This window comes from Heterodontus francisci, chromosome 40 (assembly GCF_036365525.1).
Source record: "Heterodontus francisci isolate sHetFra1 chromosome 40, sHetFra1.hap1, whole genome shotgun sequence".
Classification (NCBI taxonomy): Eukaryota; Metazoa; Chordata; class Chondrichthyes; order Heterodontiformes; family Heterodontidae; genus Heterodontus; species Heterodontus francisci.
Window position 1 is genome coordinate 16,849,890 of NC_090410.1, and position 25,139 is coordinate 16,875,028.

Here is a 25,139-nt window from a genome sequence, read left to right on the forward strand (position 1 = left end):
ACCCCATTTACCTCTTCCGGGGTCGTCTTCACTCTTCAATGCTGCAGAGCTTCCTGCAGTACCGGCAGTAGCCACCGCTCCCAGTGGAGCTGCTGGCTTTCCGATTGGCTGGCAGCTCTGGAGGCGGGAGCTCATCCCTTGCCTACCTGCTGTTAAATAACAAGGGGATTCCGACAGAGGGCCAAGGTGGGGTTTCTGCTCGCCTTCTGCCTGCCACCGGGACTCCCTTCGCCAGACCAAAATTCAGCCAGATGTGTGCAATGACTAGTTGTGCATATAAACTTGGTACTTATGTCAATAAGTCATTTGACAGCCAAATGTTCCCTTGCTACTAGAAATCCTCATTCTGCTCTGGATATTTATTGATAGGCAATATAAAATGTACACCTACTTTTCAATGAAGCAACCCACATTTACAAATTTTCATCAAATAAACATAAGCCATCTATCACAACTTAATCAGTTTTGAATATCCTCTGCTTCGTGTAATGCAGCTACACCTTTTGTTTTAAATTCACAGGACTGATGCTGAGTAACAGTTTAATAGTAAAACTACAAGGGCTATTGCAGTGACTCAGTGAGCTTACTCAGTAAGTAGCTGAGTTGTGTAAGCAGCAATGATCCCAAGTTCGATCCCCAGTTTCTGCCTAAAGTAGCTATACTGGCTGTAAGATTATAATACATTTGGGCTGAGCTAGGCTAGGGAGGAGAAAATTGGCCAGGGTTCCTGCTGCTGGTTGTTATTGATCTTTGTCTGTGGATGTTTGGTGAGGATAGTTTTGGGCTTTGTTATAGTTCTTCCCTTTCACCCTCCCCATGACTAAAAAGCGATATGATTGTAGCTGTTGAGAAGTAAACAATAATAACTGCATGGTTACAAGCAATTTCAGGGGTTGGGGCATGTAGGACAGTGGTGCTTAAATATCAAAGCAAAGGATTAAGACCTGCAGGAGCGTAAAGAGAGAAGGAAAGTTGTTGAATGATTTCACTGTATTCTCTGCCCTCTCCATCCCTAATTGCTGTCACCAGTTGCTAAGATTCAGAATTGGTACCCCTTAGTTTTCAGCACAGGAAAGCAAAGGAATGGCATTATCAGAAGGGTTTTCCATACCTCCATAAAGTGGGAGAATCTTAGAATGGTTACAGAAAGAGGGCATTCAGCCTGTCGAGTCCATGCAGGCTATCTGGCAGAGCAATTCAGCTAGCCCCAATCTCTCGCCCTTTCCCTCGCATATTTTTTTCTCTTGTGAAAGCCACAACTGAATGCCTCCACCACACACTCAAGCAGTGCATTCCAGCTCCCAATCCCTTGCTATGTAAAAAGGTTTTTCCTCATGTTGCTTTTAGTTCTTTTGCCAATCACCTTAAAACTGTATCTTTTGGTTCTCGACCCTTCCAGCAATGGGAATAACTTTGCCATATCTACTTTGTCCAGACCCCTCCTGGTTTTGAACACATCCATCAAATCTCCTCTTAAACTTATTTTCTCTAAGGAGAACAACCTCAGTTTCTCCAGTCTGTCCACATAACTGAAGTCTGTCATCGCTGGAACCATTTTCGTAAATCTTTTCTGCACCCACTCTAAAGCCTTCACATCCTTCCCAAATGTGGTGCCCAGAATTGGACACAGTATTCTAGTTGAGGCTGAACCGGCGTTTTATAAAGGTTCATCATAATTTCCTTGCTTTTGTACTCAATGCCTCTGTTTATAAAGCCCAGGTTCCCATATGCCTTTCTAACCACTTTCGCAATCTGCCTGTCACCTTCAACAATTTGTACCCCAAGATCTCTCTGTTCCTGGTAGCATTGTACCCTTTATTTTATATTGCCGCTCCTCGTTCTGCCTAACAAAATGTATCACTTCACACTTCTCTGCATTAAATTTCAGCTGCCATGTGTTCACCCATTCTATCAGCCTGTCTGTGTTCTCTTAAAGTTTATCATTATTAACAGCAATAACACTCTAATGATAGTTTCATTTGTTCTACAGAGGCTGGACTAGTTCACCTTTAGATTACTTGCTGAAGTCATAATGAATTATCATACTAGCTGAATAAATGTATGTGCTTAGGGCGGAGGGCAGGAGAGGGTAAAGGGAAGCAGATGCACTTTTTTTTGTGAGGGGCAATGGTAGGCAGAGGTTACTGGAAGGTGGTTTATTCACTTTCCTGCATTGTCCATGCATTGCAGTCCCAAAAACTCAGCTTACATATAATGATATTGCAGCAGAGATAATACTAAATGAATGTAATAGCCAGCACAGTAGAGGTTTGGGGCAGATTTTCAACTTCATTGTCTGGATGTTAATCTAGCAAAGCAGATTGCTTATCCATTATAGAACCTGCCCAATATATATTCTATTGAAATCAGTGGAAGTAATTCATTCTGCTCCATGGGATTACCACCTAGATGGTGAAGAAGAAAATTTATTCCTTGTTACTTTGGTTCAACTAATAATGATCAATTATAGAATAGTTGCAAACAACCTCTTCCAGGATACTGTATCAGTATCTCACTGCTATATTTTTAGGAAATGACTGAGCTGAATTTTTTTTTGTATCTGAGCAACTTATATTTTATATAGGCACCCCTATAAAAGTTATGTGCTAACATTGTTTGATATTTTTCTTATTTTTCAGTGGACGATGTTCAAGTCTCTTGCTACCGAATCTTGTCCAGTATTTATTCTCTTGGAACCACAAAGAACCCATATGTGGAAAGGTATTTCAAACTGCTATGTCAAGTCTGACTTCCAGTTTATGGGCAAGGAACTTAAGAGTTTTTAGAACAGGAAAAAACAGTTAGGCCTAGTCAGGCTGTCTGTTTTTAAAGAGATTAACTGTGCCTAGTTACCGTTTTGCTATAATCTCTCAATCCGTTCTGTCACCAGATATACCCTGGAATTTCTGTATGATGTCGACTTCAGTGACATTCTTTGGCTACTTATTTGACAAGTTTATTATCCTGTGGATGAAAATTTCACCTGACTCACCACTTTATTCCTAACCTTTTGAATTTTTAATTTACTTCATTAAGAAATTTAACCATTTTTGATCGTGAATAATTTGCCCTGATCAACTTTTAGCAGTTTCCTTAGCAATATTAAAAACTTAGAATTTGGTTGCTTTGAAAGTCATCTTTTACATTGAAAACAAGCCTGACTTCCTTAATCTCTCCTCATAAATTAGATTCAAGGTACACATAGGCCAGTTTTACCAGGTTGGCTGCTTGTGAAGAACCTTAACTATTGGCTGCGCACAGCAGGAAATCACAGGTGCACTGCCCACACTTACCTCCTGTGCACTTCCGGCAGGTGGGACTCCCTGCTGATGGAGTGAATTTATGAATTTGGTCCTCTGGAGTCATCTCCAGAGTTGGAGTTGCTAAGTTCTATCTTCTTGAGCTATGGACTTCAGACATATGATGTGATTAACTTGATTACAGGTAGAAAAGGTTTTGATTTTGGATTTATTAGTCATTACCAATACCTCAAGGATGACAATGCTACGATGCATGACTGTATCCTTGCTTACAATATTGTAAGCAACATTGTATTTTTAACTGGTGAAATAAAATTGTCTTCATTGCTCAACAATGAAAATATGGGAAGTGATCGATGTTACAATTGTCATGCATCTTGCATATCCAGATACATCGGTACTCACGCTATCATCCCAACTTTATTGTTTAGCAACCTGATGTTCACTCCCATTGTTTTTAATGTGGCTGTCGAATTGAGACATCCTTTAGAATTACTGTATTGTTTTAGTTAACAGATTTTCGGAATGTTTTTATTTCAATTTTTAAATTTAATTTTGGTCCTTTTCCACAGGCAGCGTCCCTCTCTGGGTGAATGTCTTGCCCAACTGGCTGCTGCCATGCCAGTGGCCTTCCTTGAGCATCATTTAAATGAACATAATGTGTGCTCAGTTTACAACACTAAGTCACCACGGGAAAGAACCAGTAAGTACAAGAGGAACCAAATTGTGTTGCATTTACCGAGTGTTATAGTTCATTGTATTCTGTGAATTTAGTTGATGGGAGGAGTTAATGAATGATTAAATATAAATTAATTAAAGATGTGTGGGATCTTGGTTCACACCTAGCCCAAGCTAATGGATAAAAGTCTCTATATTTTTGCCTTAAGAGTCCCACATAAAATGAACCTGGGCTATCTCAGCACTGTTCGAAATGGACATAGACCCACAGCACGAAGTTGTTGCTAATTCTGCACTGATTAGCAATCTCAAAGAAGTCATAGGAAGAATGGTGTGGGTGGTGATGTAATAGTGGTGCCCATCTGAGGTTGAGGCAGAAGCACATCATTGGGGCAGAGTAGTGGGAGTTTTATATTGCATTTAACAATGCTACAGCTGGTCTTGTGGTGCATGATACTAACACTGGGGGCTGAATTTTACCCCCCCCCCTCCTCAAAGAGCGGGATGATGAAGGGAGTGTGGCGTAAAATGGAGCGGGAAGCTCCAGGGGCCCTTCCCCACCTGATCCTGCCTCCACCGCCACTTTATGCAGCGCGGCGGCGACGAAAAATGGCCCGCCTGCCCCAGGCCAATCAAGGCCCTTAAGTGGCTGTTCAGTTGTGAACAAAGCCCTTGCTATCCATGAACTTATCGTGGATGTTTGCATTAACATCATTGGCCTTAACGGAAACCTGACAGAGGGGTGATGAAACTTTGCCCCTTAATGAAGCCTCCCCAATTAGCTACATCTTCCACCACTTGCCCTGCCAAAAGTGTCATGGTGGCATTGTGGCAGAAATGAGCAGAAATTTCTTACAATTAAATATTGGGAAAACTGAAGCCATTATTTTCAGACCTTCTCCAAACTCTGTTCCCTAGCTACTGACTCCATCCCTCTCCCTGGCACCATTCTAAGCCAGTGTGTTTGGAACCTTGGTGTCACTTTTGACCCCAAGATGAGCTTCTGACCATCTATTCGTGCCATTATTATTGTAAATCATGAAAGCATGTAAATTTTCCTGAATTCAGTAAAAAATCTTATTTAAAATAATTGATTGATTAAGGCATCACTTTCCTACAGAGTAAATACCAGACCTTTACTGTAACATACCTCTTTCTTTCTTCACTAGTTTTCTCCATTAATTTTCCCCTCCCTTCCTTTTTTGAGCATGTTGACTCCTTACTGTGACATAGATTCATAGATGTCCATGGATATCTCACCGAAATGGCTATTATTCATATATGACAGGAAATGTCAGCTGGTAATTAACTTCAGAGGGCAATACAGCCAAACTCAATTCTCCGTTCACTTGGTATCCACAAATTGCACCTTTAACAGACGTCATTAGATAGCAGCCAGTAGTGCAAACTTTTTGGAATTTTCCTTTACTTTAACTCAGAGGAGCTAGGACTAATTCTAGCACCCTTATCACCTATTGAGATGTTAACTCAGCACAGATGGAACTGGGCCCATTATATATGGTTCCGCCATGCCCTAGTATACTTAGTGAGTCACTGAAGAAACAGTAATATATCTCTTAATACTGTACAGTTGTTGCCTTTAAACATTGCGAAACAATGTTATGTTCAGAGAACTGATTGGATGTAATTTAATTTGAATTTCTTTTCTTACAACAGTTTTGGGTTTGCCAAACAGTGTTGAGGAAATGTGTTCAGATATTCCTGACTTGGACTATCTCATGAAAGAAATTAATGATCTCGCAGAGTCTGGTGCCCGTTACACTGAGATGCCACATGTTATTGAAATTACACTTCCTATGTTGTGTAACTACTTGCCACGGTGGTGGGAACGTGGACCTGAGAATATTACTGATGAAAACACAACATGCTGCACTAGTGTCACCTCTGAACACCTTAATGCCCTGCTAGGAAATATTCTGAAAATCATAGTTAACAACTTGGGTATTGATGAGGCATCCTGGATGAAAAGACTTGCAGGTACATAACGACAATGATAAGTGGGAAAGCATGTTGTGTAATTAGAAGGAAAAGGATTTAGCCTGTGCTTCTGCCATCATCACTTTGTCATTTCTTATCTGAGTCATATATTCAACTTGCTATGTTTTGTAAAAATATGCTTATATTATTCATTTAGGTGCTAATGTTTCTCCATAAATTGAGTCATATCCTAAACCTCTAATTTGTTTTTAGTTACATTTAGCTCATGCTACCCCTTCCTCATTTAGTGGGCATGTAGACAAGGCTCAAGGACCTCAAGTCTCCAATATTGATGCTGAAGCTAAGCTAGTTGCTTATGCAACAATTACAGGATGTGATATCTTTTATTTTCCTGCAATAGATTCTACACTCTATAAAAGATCTCAGTCAATGATTGTGGCTTGCATATTCAGGTGACGCAACAATGCAGACATGTGAGCCGGAATTTCCCCTCCGCCCCCCTGCCACAACGAGTGGGCTGGTGGTGGGGGGCTGTTCCTGACGCCTTCCCGCCTCTGCTGCAATTTTATGCGGGATGGCAGTGGCAAGAAATGGCCCAACTGCCCCAGGTCAATCAAGGCCCTTAAGTGGCCAATTAACTACCACTTAAGGGCCTCCTCCCACTGCCACGGGTATTCTACCCGCGGTGGCCGGACGTCAAAAGTCCCAAGACTCCCACCTGGTAATACCTGGTGGTCTTCTTGCGGGCTGTGTGGGGGTGGGTGGTGTCTTCCTGATTGGACACCCTGTGCCCCAAGGAGGGACATCCCCGAAGCCCCAACCGCCCCCAACGCACAGCACTCCCCCTCCCCCCCCAACCCCTAACTAAACCCCCCTCCCCCCCCACCTTTGCCTCGCCCAGGCTCAGACGATTGTCCCTGGCGAGGCCCCAAAAACTTTCTTTCTTTCCGGGTCCGTCCTTAATCTTCTGGCTGAAGCTGGGTGCAATCCCAGTAGTGGCCACTGCTCCCAGTGGTGCTGCTGGGACTAAGAGCTGCCGGTGCACTGATTGGCTGACCGTTCCATTAGGCAAGACTGCCTGCCTCAAGGAGGTGTAAGTCCCGCCCAAGGCCAATTAAGGGCCTGGGGAGCAAAAAATCCCTGTGTGGTTCCTCAGGCGCAGCAGAGGCGGGCTCGCCGATGACTTTTCAGTTGGTGGACGAGGCCTCCCACCCAACATTAAATTCTGGCCGTTAACTATCAGCCATAAGATTGCAATTGAGGAGTTGAAATTCCTCCTGTTAAATTTTAGCTATCTTGCATTGAACTTGTAAAAGTGGCTTCCTGGCCAACTCTGCGTAAAGAGTATAGTAATTTTCTTCTCCCCTGCAAATACAGCACTACATCTGAAAAGTGGCCATGTCTTTACCAAAGTCTTCCAGCTTTACAAGCATTTCATTACATTCTTAGTTATCATTCAATAAGTAATAGTGACATAGATGGTATAAGAAGCAGGATTTTTATATTTTTTATGTGGGTATTGTCATGCAGACCCTCCACCTGCCAAGACTGAGGCACATTAATTTTGTCACATGCACGTTGATTTGAAAACTGTTGCTGAAGTGAAGAAAGGACTTTAAAAAACAAATCACTGGGCCCTGGAAATACATTTACATATTAACAGACAGTGCTTGTGGAGACAAACACTTATCCAATTTAACCCACAATGGACTTTGACCACCAGATATTATGTGTAATATGAGACATTCCAGGATCAGCTAAGACCAGCGAATCCTCAAACAGATGTGGTCAGACCAGCTGGTCATGTGACTAGCCTGCTTGGCAACCTATTTTTCTGAATAGTACAAACAGTTTAAACTGAGTGTCTGTTTGCTCCTGGACTGAAGAAGACCTCTCCTGTCTGGCTCTCCATCGCTTTCTCACGGAACTCCAAATCCAGTGAAGACACATGAACCCCAAGAGAAAAAGGTCTCCTTCAGCGAACTAGATTTAGGAAGAATACTGGGCCCCAACGAAGAGCAAGATCTACATACAATCAAGGACTCTACAGCGAGCACGAAGAACTGTAACAAAAACGCTCTTCAGAGATTTCCCCAAACTTTTCCACTTTATTTCTGTTCTCTTTTCTGTCTCTATCTGCATGCGTGTATCGCGTATGCATGCTAGCTTGGGTATCCGTAGGCGTTAACCGAATTAGAGTTTAAGTTCAATAAATTTCAACCTTTCTTCTTTAAACCTTAGAAAACCTGTTTGTGCTGGTTACTTTGCTTTATAATTGGAAAGTGGTGAACAAGGATTCACCAAGGGTGAGCTAAAAACACACTGTGTTTAAAATTAAACCCTGTTATGGGCAGACCAGGTGAAGGCTGAGAGGGAACCCTAGACCCCTTTCTCACCTGGTCGTAACAGTTTTTATTGAGTTATGTATGGAAAATGAATGTTTAAAATCTTTAAAATAAAAGATTCATGCCATGAAGCAAGTAGGTAACTTTGCATGTATATTTTTCTTTCCTCATCATTTTTCCCCCCTCTAGATTTTTATTTATACCAAAAGCCACATGTCAGTAGCTCAATTGTTTTCATGTAGATTTTTCCTGCATCTTAACCTGTAAAATAACCTGTTACCTTAACCTGTAAACATTAGATGGTACAAATCAATTTTGTATGGAAAAAGGCACAGCATGCCAAAGCAAAGAATTTTAACACATTTACACTTTTTCCCTAATAATACAACTGATCTCTTACTTAGCATATGTTTTATGTTTCACTCCACCCAGTTTTTGCACAACCAATTATCAGCAAGGCCAAACCGGAGCTGCTGAAATCCCATTTTATCCCTACTATGGAAAAGTTAAAGAAGAGATCAGGAAAGGTGGTGGCCGAAGAGGATCAACTGCGCATGGAGGGCAAGGGTGACATTGTGGAGAGCGAATTACTAATTCGAGATGAATTTTCTGTCCTCTGTCGCGATTTATATGCTTTGTATCCACTGCTGATTCGTTATGTGGACAATAACAGGTGAGTTTGCCACTGTTTAATATCAAATTGCTTTTTGGAAATTTAACCCCACACGATGGGCGAGAAGTGGTAAAAATTCAAAAATCGGAAGCCTGCCTCCAATGCACCCACTCCAGTTTTAACAGAGACGGGTTGGGATGCAGTGACTAACTTGCTATCCGGAGGCAGGTCCGTCATTAAAATATTTTAATGAGGCTGTTTGCCTCAAATTTTACTTTGGGTTTGAATGTCTGCGGGGCTGGCTTTCCTAGGCTTCGAAAAACCCGGCAGCTGAAGGGAGACAAGAAGGTCTAATTCATCAGGGAAGTGCCTTTACAACACTTCTTGTGACCCAGGAGGAGCTAAAATGCATCCCCGGGCGCACTAAGCATACCTGCTTCCCTCCCTCCAGTTGGACACCCCTGATTTACTAGCAGTGCTCACGATTTTCATCCACCATCCTAAACCGATGTCTTATCCACCCTCCTTCCACCGGTTGTCCTCTCTGCACCTCCCCCTGCCCTGATATAATCATGGCTACCCTGATCTTCTCCAGCACCCCCATGATGTACTGTCCTCTGGCCTGCCCCCTTTATCATTTCTGGTCCTCAGCTGTAGCCTCATGCTGCAGGCCTTCACACAAGACAGCCAGTCAGCCTCTCAATCTGGCTGGCTGCCAGCTGGGAAAGAGCGAAAATACTTGAGATCCTGCCTTTGAATTTGACATGACCTCTGGGAAACCTGTACTTCACACAACATACAAAAATGATGGACAAGTAAAGACTAGCTTCTCCACCAAGTCTGCCCCAATATCATGATGGCTGAAGAGCATGACTACCACCCCTCCCTTAGTGGTCCATTATTGCCTTAGTGGATTGTGCCGGGCACAACACAATGCATCTGATTTGGACCATCACTGACTTGGGAAAGAAATTGATTTCTGCTTTCTGCCGTAACTAGAACGAGAGCACCAATGTTTTTCAAAAGGTAACAAAATTTTATTGAGCACATTTAGATTAGGTTAATGTCAGTGAGGTCTGAATTAATGTTGTAACAATTTATTTATTCATTTAGAGATATAGCACTGAAACAGGCCCTTCGGCCCACCGAGTCTGTGCCGACCATCAACCACCCATTTATACTAATCCTACACTAATCCCATATTTCTACCACATCCCCATCTTCCCCTACCACCTACCTAAACTAGGGGCAATTTTATAATGGCCAATTTACCTATCAACCTGCAAGTCTTTGGCTGTGGGAGGAAACCGGAGCAGCCGGCAAAAATCCACACGGTCACAGGGAGAACTTGCAAACTCCGCACAGGCAGTACCCAGAATTGAACCTGGGTCGCTGGAGCTGTGAGGCTGTGGTGCTAACCACTGCGCCACTGTGCCATCCATGTAATGAAATATGCTGCAAAAAATCTGCATGATAATCATCGGTTATCAAGTGTAAAGCAATTAGTCCACATTTATCAAGTAATAATTAGTGGTTGGTTACTCGGAAATAAACCAGTGCGTATTACAGATTAATGCATAACTTAGAGGTAGAGTTAGTGTAGATTGGTATTGAAACAGTACTCTTATTTAATACTGCTTTCCAACTCATTGGAACAGAAGCTTTTCTAGTTTAACTGTAATTGTTTGGTAGTTTATACGAAATATTTTCTGGAAAGGAAAAATGTACCTCATCTCTTTGCAGTTATTAGTTTTGGTTTTGTTTATATTCACAGAGCTAAGTGGTTAACAGAACCAGACCCTGATGCTGAAGAGCTCTTCAGAATGGTGGGAGACATCTTCATACTGTGGTCAAAATCACATGTAGGTTATACAATCTTCACCAAACTGGATCAAGATTGAGGCTGTACCCAGTGCTGGATTTTTTTGTTGCCTATTATCTCTCTCACCTGTTTTTCACATAAAACTCAATGTGGTATATGGATGGCATCTGGCATATAATTTTTCCAGTGGAAAATCTCAATATTGAAAAAACAGTTTTAAAAACTTAGTCCAGATATTTAGTATGAAGCAATTGAAGGCCAATTTCATACTCCTTGATGTAATCTTCAGCATCTATTCTTCAAGTTGGTATTCCACACATAATGCATCAAATATGATACATAAGCATATCTCAGAACATGATTTTCCTGAGTGTTTGTGCAGGCCATAAATAATGTTGAATGTGTTTCTGCTGTCAGCTGTAGTTTAAATGAACAGTATTGAGTATTATGTGAAGCAAAATGAAAATTAGAAAATAGTTTGAAGTCAGGTCGAGTAGTATAAGTGGAAATTGGTGTGTTCCTTTCCAAATATGCAACATCTTATCTAATCGCATTTTAGGCACTTTATCATGGGCGTTTTGGAAGTCCGTCAATTTGGGGTGGAAAGATATCTCTGAAATCTGACTTGTTATGGCAGTCATTTATTAGTTTATTTCCACATAGTTTTTTTTTGCTGTACTTCTGATTATTGATCTCATTGGTTCCTGATTATTCTGGTCAGGCTAATGAGTCTATAGATGTCAAGTATGAACGTGGGAGCTATATTTGGCTGTTTCCAATCTTTTGAAACCATCCCAGTTCATTGAGTCTTAGACATGACCATCAGTGTTTTATAAATGTATTCCCATATCCCATATAATTCACCTGTCCTTGTAATTTATAGATAGTCAGCCCCTTGAGATATTTAGAGCCTCAGCTTTACTAACATAAAAGTCCTGAAGCACGCATGATTTGTGTTTGATGTTAGTATATTGTTAGTTACAAAACCTACAAGAAAAAGTAATTTAGTATATTTTCTCTCTCCTGTTCATCCTCACTTTCAACTTCATATGGGTTCTTTAGTTTTCCTACACAGACACAATAGTTGACTGTACTTCAGAGCAGCCTGTTTCACTCAACCACAGGCTTAATTGACTTACTGGTTGAAGAATAGTGGACTGAGACGACATGTCCGTCTGATGGCAGTAATTAGAGTGTGCATCACAACACACGGTTTTTTCCCCAGAGTATATTAAGTTGTGTCCAGCTATTAGACTGGAGCCATCACAGTGTGTTGCAACACACAAGGCACCTAATTAGATAGGATTCGGTATGGATGCATCAGCCAAATAGAAGTGGAGTTTAACAACTGTACATTTCAGTTTTCTGACACGTACTGCTATGGGCATACTGTAATTGCAGGATCCTTGTACACTGTAGCCATAAATTAAATAAATTTGGACATTTGAACCTAGTCCCTAGACAGTGTGAGTCTATAGTATAAAGCGCCACTGAACAGTTTATTTTTCTCTCTCAGAATTTCAAACGAGAGGAGCAGAACTTTGTGGTGCAAAATGAAATCAACAACATGTCATTTCTCACTGCAGACAGCAAAAGCAAGATGTCCAAGGTAAGGCATGAACCTTAATCTGTAAGAACTTTGTTCCACAACTAACACGCATTTTATAGAGACTGATTGAAAATGCAATTTAAGATTTATCCATTATGCTGAAGTACAATCCAAAGAGTGAAATGAAATTGACTGAGGTGGCTGAGTGTGGGTGTTCGTTTGGTACATTTCTTCACTAAAATCCATCCACTTACATTTGTCATATCTAAAATATTGCTATAACTAAGGATGTCCCAATATGATTTTTTTAGTGACATAATTGTGAAATGTTATGACACATCAATAACCAAGATACTAATGGAGGCCATTGTACATTTTTTGGGTAAATTTAAAAGAGTACGAATTCTTTAATTTTTTATGCTGTAGTCAATCTGTTGGTCTTTTTTTCAGATCAATATAATACACTAAAATAGCTAGCCCCTGTAAAATTTTTAATCTTGTTTTCAAGATGTTGAGCTCAATGCAATAAAGTTAACTTTTTATCTATCAGCTGTGTGAGAGAAAACAGTTTCACTCGACTAGTCATTTTTGAAAATTATAAATTCCTACATTGAGATACACACTGAGCTAATAGGAGAAAAGGTTTTGTAACAGTCTCTATCACGAGGGACAAAGTATTTGACAAACTAATGGGACTAAAGGCAGACAAGTCGCCAGGACCTGATGGCCTACATCCAAGGGTTTTAAAGAAAGTGATTTCAGAGATAGTGGGCAAAATATTCCAGAACTCACTGGATTCCGAGAGGGTCCCAGCGGATTGGAAAACTGCTAATGTGATGCCCCTGTTCAAGAAGGGAAGGAGACAAAAAGCAGGAAACTATAGGCCAGTCAGCCTGACATCGGACGTTGGTGAAATGCTAGAGTCCATTATTAAGGAAGAAATAGCAGGACATTTAGAAAAGCTTAACGCAATCAAACAGAGCCAACATGGTTTTGTGAAAGGGAAATCATGTTTGACAAATTTGCTAGAGTTCTTTGAGGATATAACTAGCAGAGTTGATAAAGGGGAACCAGTAGATGTAGTGTATTTAGATTTCCAGAAGGTATTCGATAAGGTGCCACATAAAAGATTATTGCACAAGATAGGAGCTCACGGTATTGGGGGTAATGTATTAGCATGGATTGAGGATTGATTAACTCACAGAAGACAGAGAGTCTGGATTAATGGGTCTTTTTCAGGTTGGAAAGACGTAACTAGTGGAGTGCCACAAGTATCAATCCTAGGGCTTCAATTATTTACTATCTATATTAATGACTTGGAGGAGTGTAGTATATCCAAATTTGCTGATGATACAAAAATAGGTGGGAGGGCATGATGTGATGAGGACATAAGGAATCTGCAAGGGGATATAGATAGGTTGAGTGAATGGGCAAAAACTTGGCAGATGGAGTTTAATGTAGGAAAGTGTGAGGTCGTGCACTTTGGCAGGAAGAATCAAAAGGTAGACTGTTATTTAAATGGAGAGAGACTTCAAAAAAGTGCAGCACAGAGGGATCTGGGTGTTCTTGTGCATGAAACACAAAAAGTTAGCATGAAGGGACAGCAAGTAATTAAGAAGGCAAATGGAATTTTGGCCTTTATTCCTAGGGGATTGGAGTTTAAAAATAGGGAAGTCCTGTTACAACTGTACAGAGTTGGTAAGGCCGCACCTGGAGTACTGTATACAGTTTGGTTCCCGTATTTAAGAAAGGATATACTGGCATTGGAGGCAGTTCAAAAGAGATTCACTAGGCTGATTCCTGGGATGAAGGGGTTGACTTATCAAGAACGGCTAAACAGTTTAGGCCTTTATTCATTAGAGTTTAGAACAATGAGGGGTGATCTTATTGAAATCTACAGGATTCTGAGGGGGCTTGACAGGGTAGATGAAGAGAAGATGTTTCCACTAAAGGCCTGCTACCCGACCCGAACCCGACGGGACCCGACGACATGAGTCAGGTTCAGGTCAGGTTGGGTCGCTCTCCCGGGTCCAACTTTCGGGCTTGGGTCGGGTTGGGCTGGGTCCGGGTTGGACACGCACAGTGCTACCTTTTGCTCTGCTGGGAGGAAACAGGAAGCTAAGCAAGTAAGCGTCAAAATTTGAAAAGCCTGCCTGAGCTGGGAGCCCGGGGCGCCAAGGAGGGAGACTGAGTCAGCGCAGTGAGCGAGTGAGCGCCTTTATGACTTCATCGTGCTCATGCTGCAGCTTCCTTCCATTCCATCCATCCAAAAGTGTTAAGTACAGTGAGTACACTATGGTCAGGTTGGGCTCGGGTCCGATGTGCTTCTGTCGAGTTCGGGTTGGGTTTTTTTTTCCAGACCCAAGCAGGCCTTTAGTTTCCACTAGTAGGGGAATCTCGAACTAGGGGACATAGTTACAAAATAAGGGGACACTCATTTACAACTGAGATGCGAAGGAATTTCTTCTCTCAGGGTAGTGAATGTCTTGAATTCTCTCCCCCTGAGAGTTGTGAAGGTTCAATCACTGAAAGTATTTAAAGAGGAGGTAGATAGATGTTTGAAATATCGGGGAGTTGAGGGCTATGAGGAACTGGCACGAAAGTGGAGTTGAGGTCTGGGGCAGATCAGCCATGATCTTATTGAATGGGGGGGCAGGCTTGAAGGGCCAAATGGCCTACTCCTGCTCCTATTTCTTAGGTTCTTATGAGATGCCGAAATGAACATTCATATTAATAACAACAGATATCAAACATAGCTTTCTTGTAATAATAATAACCATACAAAACTAAAGCAAAGACTCAAGCACAATGTTAATTTGAAATAATCTTTTAAATTTTGCTTCCTATTGACCCTATTTTTCCAAGTCTCTCATTTCTGATTACTTCACCTTTTTTGTTTTTAACGTTCTGATTTAAAAAAAAAATAAACCTATCCTGTCTTTTCCAACTTCCCCTTCCTCTTTGCCCTGTCAAAAAAAACTTTTCAGTAATTTACTAGCTACCAATTCCTCCTGGCTGCCACCACCCATTTTAGAGAGGAGACCAAGTTTTTTTCCCCATTATTGCCTGAAAAGCAGTTTTGAGGGCTGTTCATTTCAGCAAATTAAAAACTCCACTTGGAAAATTAACTTGGCTGTAATTTTGTCAAACCATGGGATTTATTTTTATATATCGAAATAGAAAGAGGCTCTCAAGATCCAGGTCAGGTAAGCACATCTGTCGTGCTGGAGCAACAATTTCTTTTTTAAACTGTCACCACTTAATGCATACTTGATATAATTACATATTCTAGATCTTTGTGTGGTCTCTGTAATTTGTAATGATTGGTTCAGGAATGGAAGTGCTGCTAGAGTGATTTTAAACTTTTAGTTTTAGCATATAAACTGAGGCCCTCCATCAACAGAATGGTGGAACCAGGTTCACGTACACTGTTCACCGATCAGTTTGCTGATTTCAGTGATATCATTGGGGGAGGAATGGAAATTGATATTTAAGTTCTTTTCGGTTTGCATTGATTCTTGAATATACTTGTTACAATGTATGATTTTTTTTTATTCGTTCATGGGATGTGTGCGTCGCTGGCTAGGCCAGCATTTATTGACCATTCACCACAATGGATTTTTAGACAGTAAGCAAGATAAATGCCTTTTTGGCTTCTTTATGCTGTACTGCAGATAAAATATGAGTCATTATTGCCCAGGTTTCCTAGTAATAAAATGATCCCATTTTCAACCTATTAGTTGAAATAATAGGCTGCAGAATGCTATTACATAAGTTGTTTCTGGAATACAGCATAGGATTTCCACTGGTTGCATTGTTGGAGGACAATCATATCAGCCCAGGACATTGTCTTAGGTGTTACTCAGGGCAGTGTTCCAGGTGCAATCATCTTCAGCTGCTTCATCAGTGGGCAACAAATGCTGACCTTGTCAATGACCCACACATCCCATGGCTGAATAAAAAAACAATTATGGAGTAGAGAGGGGGAAAATGTAAAGCTTACATCATCTGCCACTTTTAAATCAGAAGAGAATGTGGGATGATGGGGAAGTGTGATGTGAGGAGGATTATGTATGAAGTTACCATCATCTTCAATAGTTTCAGCCCTGCCACTTGCTATGACCTCAGCAATGGCCATCCTAATAATGGCTAGCACCATTTTCCTTCCAGGAAGTTATGAAATGCAGGCATGCCTCTCCCTCTGAGGTTACCTCCTGCTGCCTCCAGTCATGCAACATTTTGCCATTCAAGAGAGAGGGAAGTGTTTCAAGAGAGTATCATGTGAGCTGTTTGGCTGTCATGGTTGAATAGATGGCATTGCATGTAACCTGTGAGATATGGATCTGAGGCTTATAGTGCTAATTATTTGAGGATGAGGTGAAATGTATGAATGTTAGGTCTGAGGCCCGATTGATCATAGAAGGGTTACAGCACAGAAGGAGGTTATTCGGTTCGTTGTATCCATGCCAGCTCTCTGCAAGAGCAACTCAGCTAGTCCCACTCCTTCGCTCTTTCCCTGTAGCCCTGAAAGTTTTTTCTCTTCAGGTAATTATCCAATTGCCTTTTGATAGCCACGGTTGAATCTGCCTCTGCCACACTCAAAGTGCATCCTACATCCTAATCCCTCATTGCGTAAAAAGCTTTTCTTGTTGCCTCTGGTTCTTTTGCCAATCATCTTTAATTGGTGTCCTCTGGTCCTTGACCCCTCTGCTAATAGGAACAGTTACTCTCTAACTACTCTATCCAGACCCCTGTTTTCCTCTCAACCTTGTCTTTTAAGGAGAACAGTTCCAGCTTTGCCAATCTGTCCAAATAACTGAAGTCCGTAATCCCTGGAACCATTCTCATAAATCTTTTCTGCGCCATTTCTAATTAAATTAGATTAGAGATACAGCACTGAAACAGGCCCTTCGGCCCACCGAGTCTGTGCCGACCATCAGCCACCCATTTATACTAATCCCATATTCCTACCAAACATCCCCACCTGTCCCTATATTTCCCTACCACCTACACATCCTTCCTAAGGTGTGGTGCCCATAACTGGACACAATTTTCCAGCTGAGGTCAAACCAGTGTTTCATAAAGGTTCACCATAACTTACTTGCTTTTGTACTCTGTGCCTCTGTTTTTAATGCCAAGGGTTCCCATATGCTTTATTAACCACTTTCTCAATCTGTCCTGCCACCTTCAATTCACATTCACCCTCAGGTCCCTCTGCTCCTGCACCCCTTTTAGAATTGTATCCTTTATTTTATTTTGCCTCTCCTTGTTCTTCCCACCTAAATGTATCACTTCACACTTCTCTGCATTAAATTTCATCTCCCACATGTCTTCCCATTCCAGCAGCCTATGTCCTCGTGAAGTCTATCGCCATCCTCCTCACAGTTCACAATACTTCCAAGTTTTGTGTCATCCTCAATTTGGTATTCTTCCCTGCGGATCCAAGTCTGGGTCATTAATAAAGATCAAGAAAAGCAGTGGTCCAAATACTGACCCCTGGGGAAACCCACTGTATACCTTCCTCCAGTCTGAGAAACAACTGTTCAACACTACTCTCTGTTTCCTGTCACTCTGCCAACTTTGTGTCCATGTTGCCATTGACTCTTTATTTCCATTGGCTTTGACTTTGCTGATGAACATGTTTTGTGGCACTTTATCAAATGTCTTTTGGAAGTCCGTGTACGTCACATCAACCCTCTCTGTTACCTCATCAAAAAGACTCAAGCAAGTTAATTAAACATGTTTTGCCTTTAACAAATCCGTGCTAGCTTTTCATAAGTAATCCATATTTCTCCAAGTGACTTAATTTTATCCTGGTTTATCGTTTCTAAAATCTTTCCCACTACTGAGGTTAAACTGGCTGGCTTGTAGTTGCTGGACTTATCCTTATTCCCTTTTTAACAAGGGTGTAACATTTGCAATTATCCAGTCCTCCGGCACCACCCCTGTGTCTATGGAGGATTGGAAGATTATTGCCAATGCTTCTGCAGTTTTCACCTTTAAATCCTTCAGTGTCCTTGGATGCATTCTGTTCGGTCCTGGTGTCTTATCAACTTTAACTACAGCCAGCCTTTCTAATAACTCCTCTATCAATTTTTAGCCCATCCAGTGTCTCTCTCCTCTTTCACTATGACTTCAGCAGCATCTTCTTTCTTGGTAAAGACAGATGCAAAGTACTCATTTAATTCTCAGCTATTCCCTCTGCCCCCATGTGTAAATTTCCTTTTTAGTCCCTGATCATCATCACCCTTCCATTTACTACCCGTTTACTATTTATATGGCTATAGAAGACTTTTGATTTCCTTTTATATTGGCTGACCGTTTCTTTTCATACTTTCTCATCTTCTCATTACTTTTTCTCTTCCCCTCTGACCGTTCTACATTCAGCCTGGTTCTTACTTGTATTATCAATCTGCCAACTATCATACACACTTTTTTTTCTGCTTCATCTTACTCTCTCTCTTTTGTCATCCAGGGAGCCCTGGTTTTATTTGTTCTACCTTTCCCCCTCATGGGTATGTACCTCGACTTTTCCCGCATCATTTCTTTAAAGGCAGCAGTTACAGTTTTGCCTGCCAATCTTTGATTCTAATTTACCTGGTCCAGATCTGTTCTCGCCCTTCTGAAATTGGCCTTCCCACCAGTTAATTATTTTTACTCTGAATTGCTCCTTGTCCTTTTCCAAGGCTAATCTAAACTTAAGACACTATGATTACTGTCCCCTAAATGTTCACCTTCTGCCACTTGATTCGCTTTATTTCCCAGAACCAGATAGTCATAAGCTGGAATTTTATCAAAGCCCAGGTTGTGTCACTGTCAGGATCAAATGTGGGACCATATCCTGTGCGGACTGACAGTGGGACCCTAGGCGGCATTTTCCCAGTGGCAGCCAATTGAGAGGCTGCAAGGGAAGCTGTCTAATTGAGGACAGCAGCTGGCAGCAGGAGGAAGAAGAAGAGGGCGCCTCCATGTTGAGGTGACCTTGAAGGCCAGGTATGTTCTTTAATTTAACATGCTGGGGCTAGGCAGACAGCCTCCGGTGATCGGAGCAGCAGTGCCATGGATACGAAGGTGGATATTGCTGCATGGGCCCTTCTGCGGGCTGTGGAGTGACCAGTTAATCAATTTAATTGGCCACCTGCCTCTGGTCAGCAGAAGGCCGATGCTGAGGTTTCCACACCAAGAATATCCTGTGGTGGTGGAAGACATCAAGCTCACCTCCCTAACACATAGGAAGATGGTTGTGGTTGTTGGATGCCAAATGTCTAAGCCCCAGGACATCGCTGCAGAAGTTCCTCAGGGTAATATCCTAGACCCAACTGCTTCATCAATGACCTTCCCTCCATCATAAGGTCAGAACTGGGGATGTTCACTGATTATTTCACAGTGTGCAGTCACAACTCCTCAGATATTGAAGTAGTCAGTGTCCACATGCAGCAAGACCGGGACAATATTCAGGCTTGGACTGATACGGAGAGTAAAATTCATGCCGCACAAGTGCCGAGCAATGATTCTCTCCAACAAGAAAGAATCTAACCATCTTCCCTTGACATTCAATGGCTGAATCCCCCACCATGAACATCCTGGGGATTACCATTGACCGGAAACTTAATTGGACCAGCCATATAAATACTTTGGTTACAAGAGCAGGTCAGAGGCTAGGACTTGTGCAGCAAGTTACTCACCTCCTGACTCCCCAAAGCCTGTCCACCATCTACAATGCAAAAATCAGGAGTGTGATGGCATACTGTCCGCTTGCTTGCTCCAACAACACTCAGGAAGCTCGACACCATCCAGGAAAGGAAGCCCGCTTGATCGGCACTCCCTTCACCACCAGTGCACAGTGACAACAATGTGTACTATATGCAAGATGCACTGCAGCAACTCGCCAAACTGCCTTTCACAGCACCTTCCAAACCCTCAACCTCTACCACCTAGAAAGACAAGGGAAGCAGAAGCATGGAAACACCATCTGAAAGTTCCCTTCCAAGCAATACACCATCCTTCCTAAAGTGTGGTGACCAGAACTGGATGCAATACTCTAGTTCTGGCCTAACTAGAGCTTTAAAAAGGTCCAGCATAACTTCCCTGCTTTTGTACTCAATACCTCTGTTTAGAAAGCCCAAGATCCCATATGCTTTGCTAACTACTCTCGCAATGCATCCTGCCACCTTCAAAGTTATATACACGTGCACCCCCAGGTCCCACTGTCCCTTCACACTCTTTCGAACTGTGCCATTAGGTATATATTGCCTCTCCCTAAATCTTCTACCAAAATGCATCACTTCACACATCACTGTATTAAATTCCACCTGCCAGTTGTCTGCCCATTCTGATAGAAACATAGAAAATAGGAGCAGGAGTAGGCCATTCGGCCCTTGGTGCCTGCACTGCCATTCAATACGATCATGGCTGATCATCCAAACTCAGTACCCTGTTCCCGTTTTCTCCCCATATCTCTTGATCCCTTTAGCCCTAAGAACTATATCTAACTCTTTCTTGAATATATTTAATGATTTAGCCTCAACTGCTTTCTGTGGTACAGAATTCCACAGGTTCACCACTCTCTGGGTGAAGAAATTCCTCCTCATCTCAGTCCTAAATGGCTTACGCCTTATCCTTAGATTGTGACCGCTGGTCCTGGACTCCTCCGCCATCGGGAACATCCTTCCTACATCTAGTCCGTCCAGTCCTGTTAGAATTTTGTAGGTTTCTATGAGATCCCTCTCATTCTTCTAAACTCTAGCAAATACAAGCCTAAACAACCCAATCTCTCTTCATATGTCAGTCCTGCCATCCCTGGAATCAGTCTGGTGAACCGTCGCTATACTCCCTCCACAGCAAGAACATCCTTCCTCGATGAGACCAAAACTGCACACAATACTCCAGATGTGGTCTCACCAAGGCCTTGTATAATTGCAGCAAGACATCCTTGCTGCTGTACTCAAATCCTCTCATTATGAAGGCCAACATACCATTTGCCTTCTTAACTGCCTGCTGCACCTGCATGCTTACTTTCAGCGATTGGAGTACAAGGACACCCTGGTCTCGCTGCACCTCCCCCTTTCCCAATCTGTCGCTGTTCAGATAATCTGCCTTTCCATTTTGACACCAAAGTGGATAACCTCACATTTATCCACATTATACTGCATCTGCCATGCATTTGCCCACTCACTCAACCTGTCCAAATCACACTGGAGCTTCTCTGCATCCTCCTCACAGCTCACACTCCCACCCAGCTTTGTATCATCTGCAAATTTCGATATATTACATTTAAATCCCTCATCTATATCATTAATATGTATTGTGAATAGCTGGGGTCCAAGTACTAATCCCTGCGGTACCCCACTAGTCACTGCCTGCCACTCGGAAAAAGACCCATTTATTCCTACTCTTTGTTTCCTATCTGCCAACCAGTTCTCTATCCATGTCAGTACCTTACCCCCCAATCCCATGTGTTTTAATTTTACACGCTAATCTCTTAGGTGGGACTTTATCAAAAGCCTTCTGAAAGTCCATATACACCACATCCACGGGTCCTCCCTTATCTATTCTACTAGTTAAATCCTCAAAAAATTCCAGTAGATTTGTCGAGCATGATTTCCCTTTCGTAAATCCATGTTGACTTTGTCCGATCATGCTAGCCTTTCTATGTCCTATTTCAATCAATTGGTATTATCTTCTCTGTGTTCCACACCTCCGAGTTTGGTATTATTGGCAAATTTTGAAATTTTACTCTGTATCCAATATCCAAGTCATTTATATATATATATATCATAAAAGCAGTGTTCCAAGCACTGACCCTTGGGGAATGCTACTGTCTACCAGCCTCAAATCCTTAACACTTGCCTTAAATTTCAACATAATTGGCCCTGAGCATCCATTTTTCTTTAAGTTGTTCCTCTAACACTTTTTCTCACTTTATTTTACCTACTTACACTTTTTTTTTTCTTCATTTCTAGGCCCATATCTTTGCTTTTTGATAGCGTACTTTAATATGCATTTGGGTAACAAATTGGGTCTGCCAACACGAGATCAGCTGTGAAAATAATACATCAAAATATTTTTGATAATTACTTCTCTGTACATGATAATTAAGATATCGTTCTTATATGTATATATAAAATAATCACTATCCTCCTAATTCTATAGTCATTAGCATGCTCCTGTAAGGTCCTCTTTGCTAGTCGCCTTTCTGGCTGGCTAAAGTCTGCCTGCAGGACCTCATTCCTCTTTCTCCTGTCATTGGTACCAATATCGACCTTGTCCCTGGCACCAGGGAGACAACATGCAACCGCAGAAATGCCTGTCTGTTCCCCTAAATGTAGAGTCTCTTTTTAAAAAATGTTTTCATGGATGTGGCAAGGCCAGCATTTGTTGCCCATCCCTAATTGCCCTTGAGAAGGTTGTGGTGAGCCGCCACCTTGACCACTGCAGTCCATCCATCGCTATGGCTTTCCCATTCATCCTCCTACCTCCCATACAGCTGAACTAGCAGTGGTGCCATGAACTTGGCTCTGGCTGCACTCCCCAAAGGAACCAGCACTCTCACTGGTATTCGTATATTCGATAAAGAGACCAAAACTGAACAGTATTCAGAACTGAATACGGGTGGGAAAGCGAGATGCATTCAGTGGACTAGTGCACGACCTGCCTGATCCTCCTTAACTGTCTGGTGTTCACCCATTCCCTCTCTGCCTGCACTCTCCAAAGCTGCAGGCTGACCACATCCAGAAACGTGCTATCCACGTAGCTCTGAGCCTCACCAATGCACCACAGTGATTCCAGCTGCTATTCAAGTTCCAAAACCCGGAACTCAGGCTGCTCCAGCTGATGACACTTGCTGCACAAGTGGTTGTCCAGGACATGAGATGCATCTTGGAGTTCCCAAATGGATCATGGGATCATAGGGATGATAGGAATTAGGAGCAGGAGTAGGCCATTTGGCCTGTCGAGCCTGCTCCACCATTCAAACAGATCATGGCTGATCATCTACCTTTATGCCATTTTTTCCCCACTATTCCCATATCCCTTGATGTCATTAGTATTCAGAAATCTATCAGTTTTTCTCTTGAACATGCTCAACGATTGAGCTTCCAATTCCTTCTGGGGTAGAGAATTCCACAGATTCACCACCCTCTGAGTAAAGAAATGCCTCCTCATCTCAGCCTTAAATGGCCTGCCCATTATTCTGAGACTGTGTCCCTTGTTCTAGACTCACCAGTCAGAGGAAACATCCTATACACATCCACCCTGTCACGCCCTCTAAGAATTTTGTAAGTTTCAATGAGATCACCTCTCATTCTTCGAAACTCTGGAGAATACAGGCCCATTTTCTGCAATCTCTCCTCATAAGACATCATTCCAGGAATTAGTTTGGTGAACCTCCGTTACACTCCCTCTGTGGCAAGTATATCCTTCCTTCGACAAAGAGACCAAAACTGAACACGATACTCGAGGTGCAGTCTCACCAAGGCTTTGTACAATTGAAGTAATACCTCTTTACTTCTGTACTCAAATCCCCTTGCAATGAAGGCCAACATACCATTTGCCTTCTTAATTGCTTGCTGCACCTACATACTAGCTTTTAGTGACTCATTAACAAGGACACCCACGTCTCTTTGGACATCAACACTTCCCAACCCCTCACATTTAAAAATTCTCTGCCTTTCTACCAAAGTGGATCACTTCATACTTATTCACATTATCTTCCATCTGCCATGTTCTTGCCCATTCACTGTCCAAGTACCCTTGAAGCCTCCTTGCATCATCCTCACAACTTACATTCCCTTCTAGTTTTTTGTCATCCACAAATTCAGAAATATTGCAAATGGTTCCCATGTCCAATTCATTTATAAAGATTGTAAACAGCTGTGGCCCAAACACTTATCCTTGCGATAACCCACTAATAACGGCCTGCCAATCTGAGAATGACCCATTTATTCCTACTCTCTGCTTTCTGTCTGTTAGCCAATTCTCAATCCATTGCAGTACATTACCGCCAATCCCATGTGCTCTAATTTTGTTTGCTAACCTCCTGTGTGAGACCTTATGAAAAGCCTTCTGAAAATCCAAATGCACCATATCTACTCATTCTCTTTCACCTTTGCTACAAGTAACATTCTCAAAAAAGTCCAACAGGTTTGTCAAACATGATTTCCCTTTTACAAATCCATGTTGACTCTGTCCAATCATATCATTATTTTCCAAGTGTCCAGTTATCTCATCCTTTAGAATAGATTCTAACATTTTCCCTACAACTGACGTCAATGGAACGGGTCTGTAGTTCTCAGTTTTCTCTCTCAATCCCTTCTTAAATAGTGGGGATATATTTGCTACTTTCCAGTCTGCAGGAACCCTTCCAGAATCTATAGAATTTTGAAAGATAACCACCAATGCATCTACAATCTCTATAGCCACCTCCTTCAATACTCTGGGATGTAGCTCATCTGGTCCAGGGGATTTTTTAACTTTCAATCACATTAATTTTTTGAGTTCTACCTCTTTATTGATACTAATTGCTTTCAGTTCCTCATTTTTACAGGTCCCTTGGTTCCCTGGTATTTTGGGAGATTTTCTGCATCTTCCTCCGTGAAGACAGACACAAAGTAATTGTTTATTCTCTCCGCCATTTCCTCATTCTCCACCACAAACTTCCCTGTCTCCGCCTGTAATGGACCCACATTTGTACTTGCTAATCATTTCCTTTCCACAAACCTAAAGAAGTTTTTACAATCCGCCTTTATGTTTCTAGCTGACTTCGATTCATAATCTCTTTCTTTATCAGTTTCTTGGTCCTCCTTTGTTGGATTCTAAATTGCTCCCAATCCTCAGACATACCACTTTTTATGCTGACCTTATAAGCCACTTTGAGCTAATGCAATCCTTAACTTCTTTTGTTAGCCACGATTGC

At 41.9% G+C, this 25,139-nt stretch overlaps 1 protein-coding gene across 1 annotated transcript in view; it reads left to right on the top strand.

The window, feature by feature from the left end:
- The window catches only part of LOC137353168 (ryanodine receptor 1-like), a 535,610-nt gene that overhangs the window by 351,776 nt on the left and 158,695 nt on the right, over positions 1-25,139 (top strand). The window contains exons 65-70 of the mRNA XM_068019216.1: positions 2,640-2,721; positions 3,833-3,963; positions 5,616-5,936; positions 8,675-8,915; positions 10,630-10,717; positions 12,194-12,286. Of these exons, the coding sequence (XP_067875317.1) occupies positions 2,640-2,721; positions 3,833-3,963; positions 5,616-5,936; positions 8,675-8,915; positions 10,630-10,717; positions 12,194-12,286 (956 nt within the window). The remainder of the gene's footprint in view (positions 1-2,639; positions 2,722-3,832; positions 3,964-5,615; positions 5,937-8,674; positions 8,916-10,629; positions 10,718-12,193; positions 12,287-25,139) is intronic.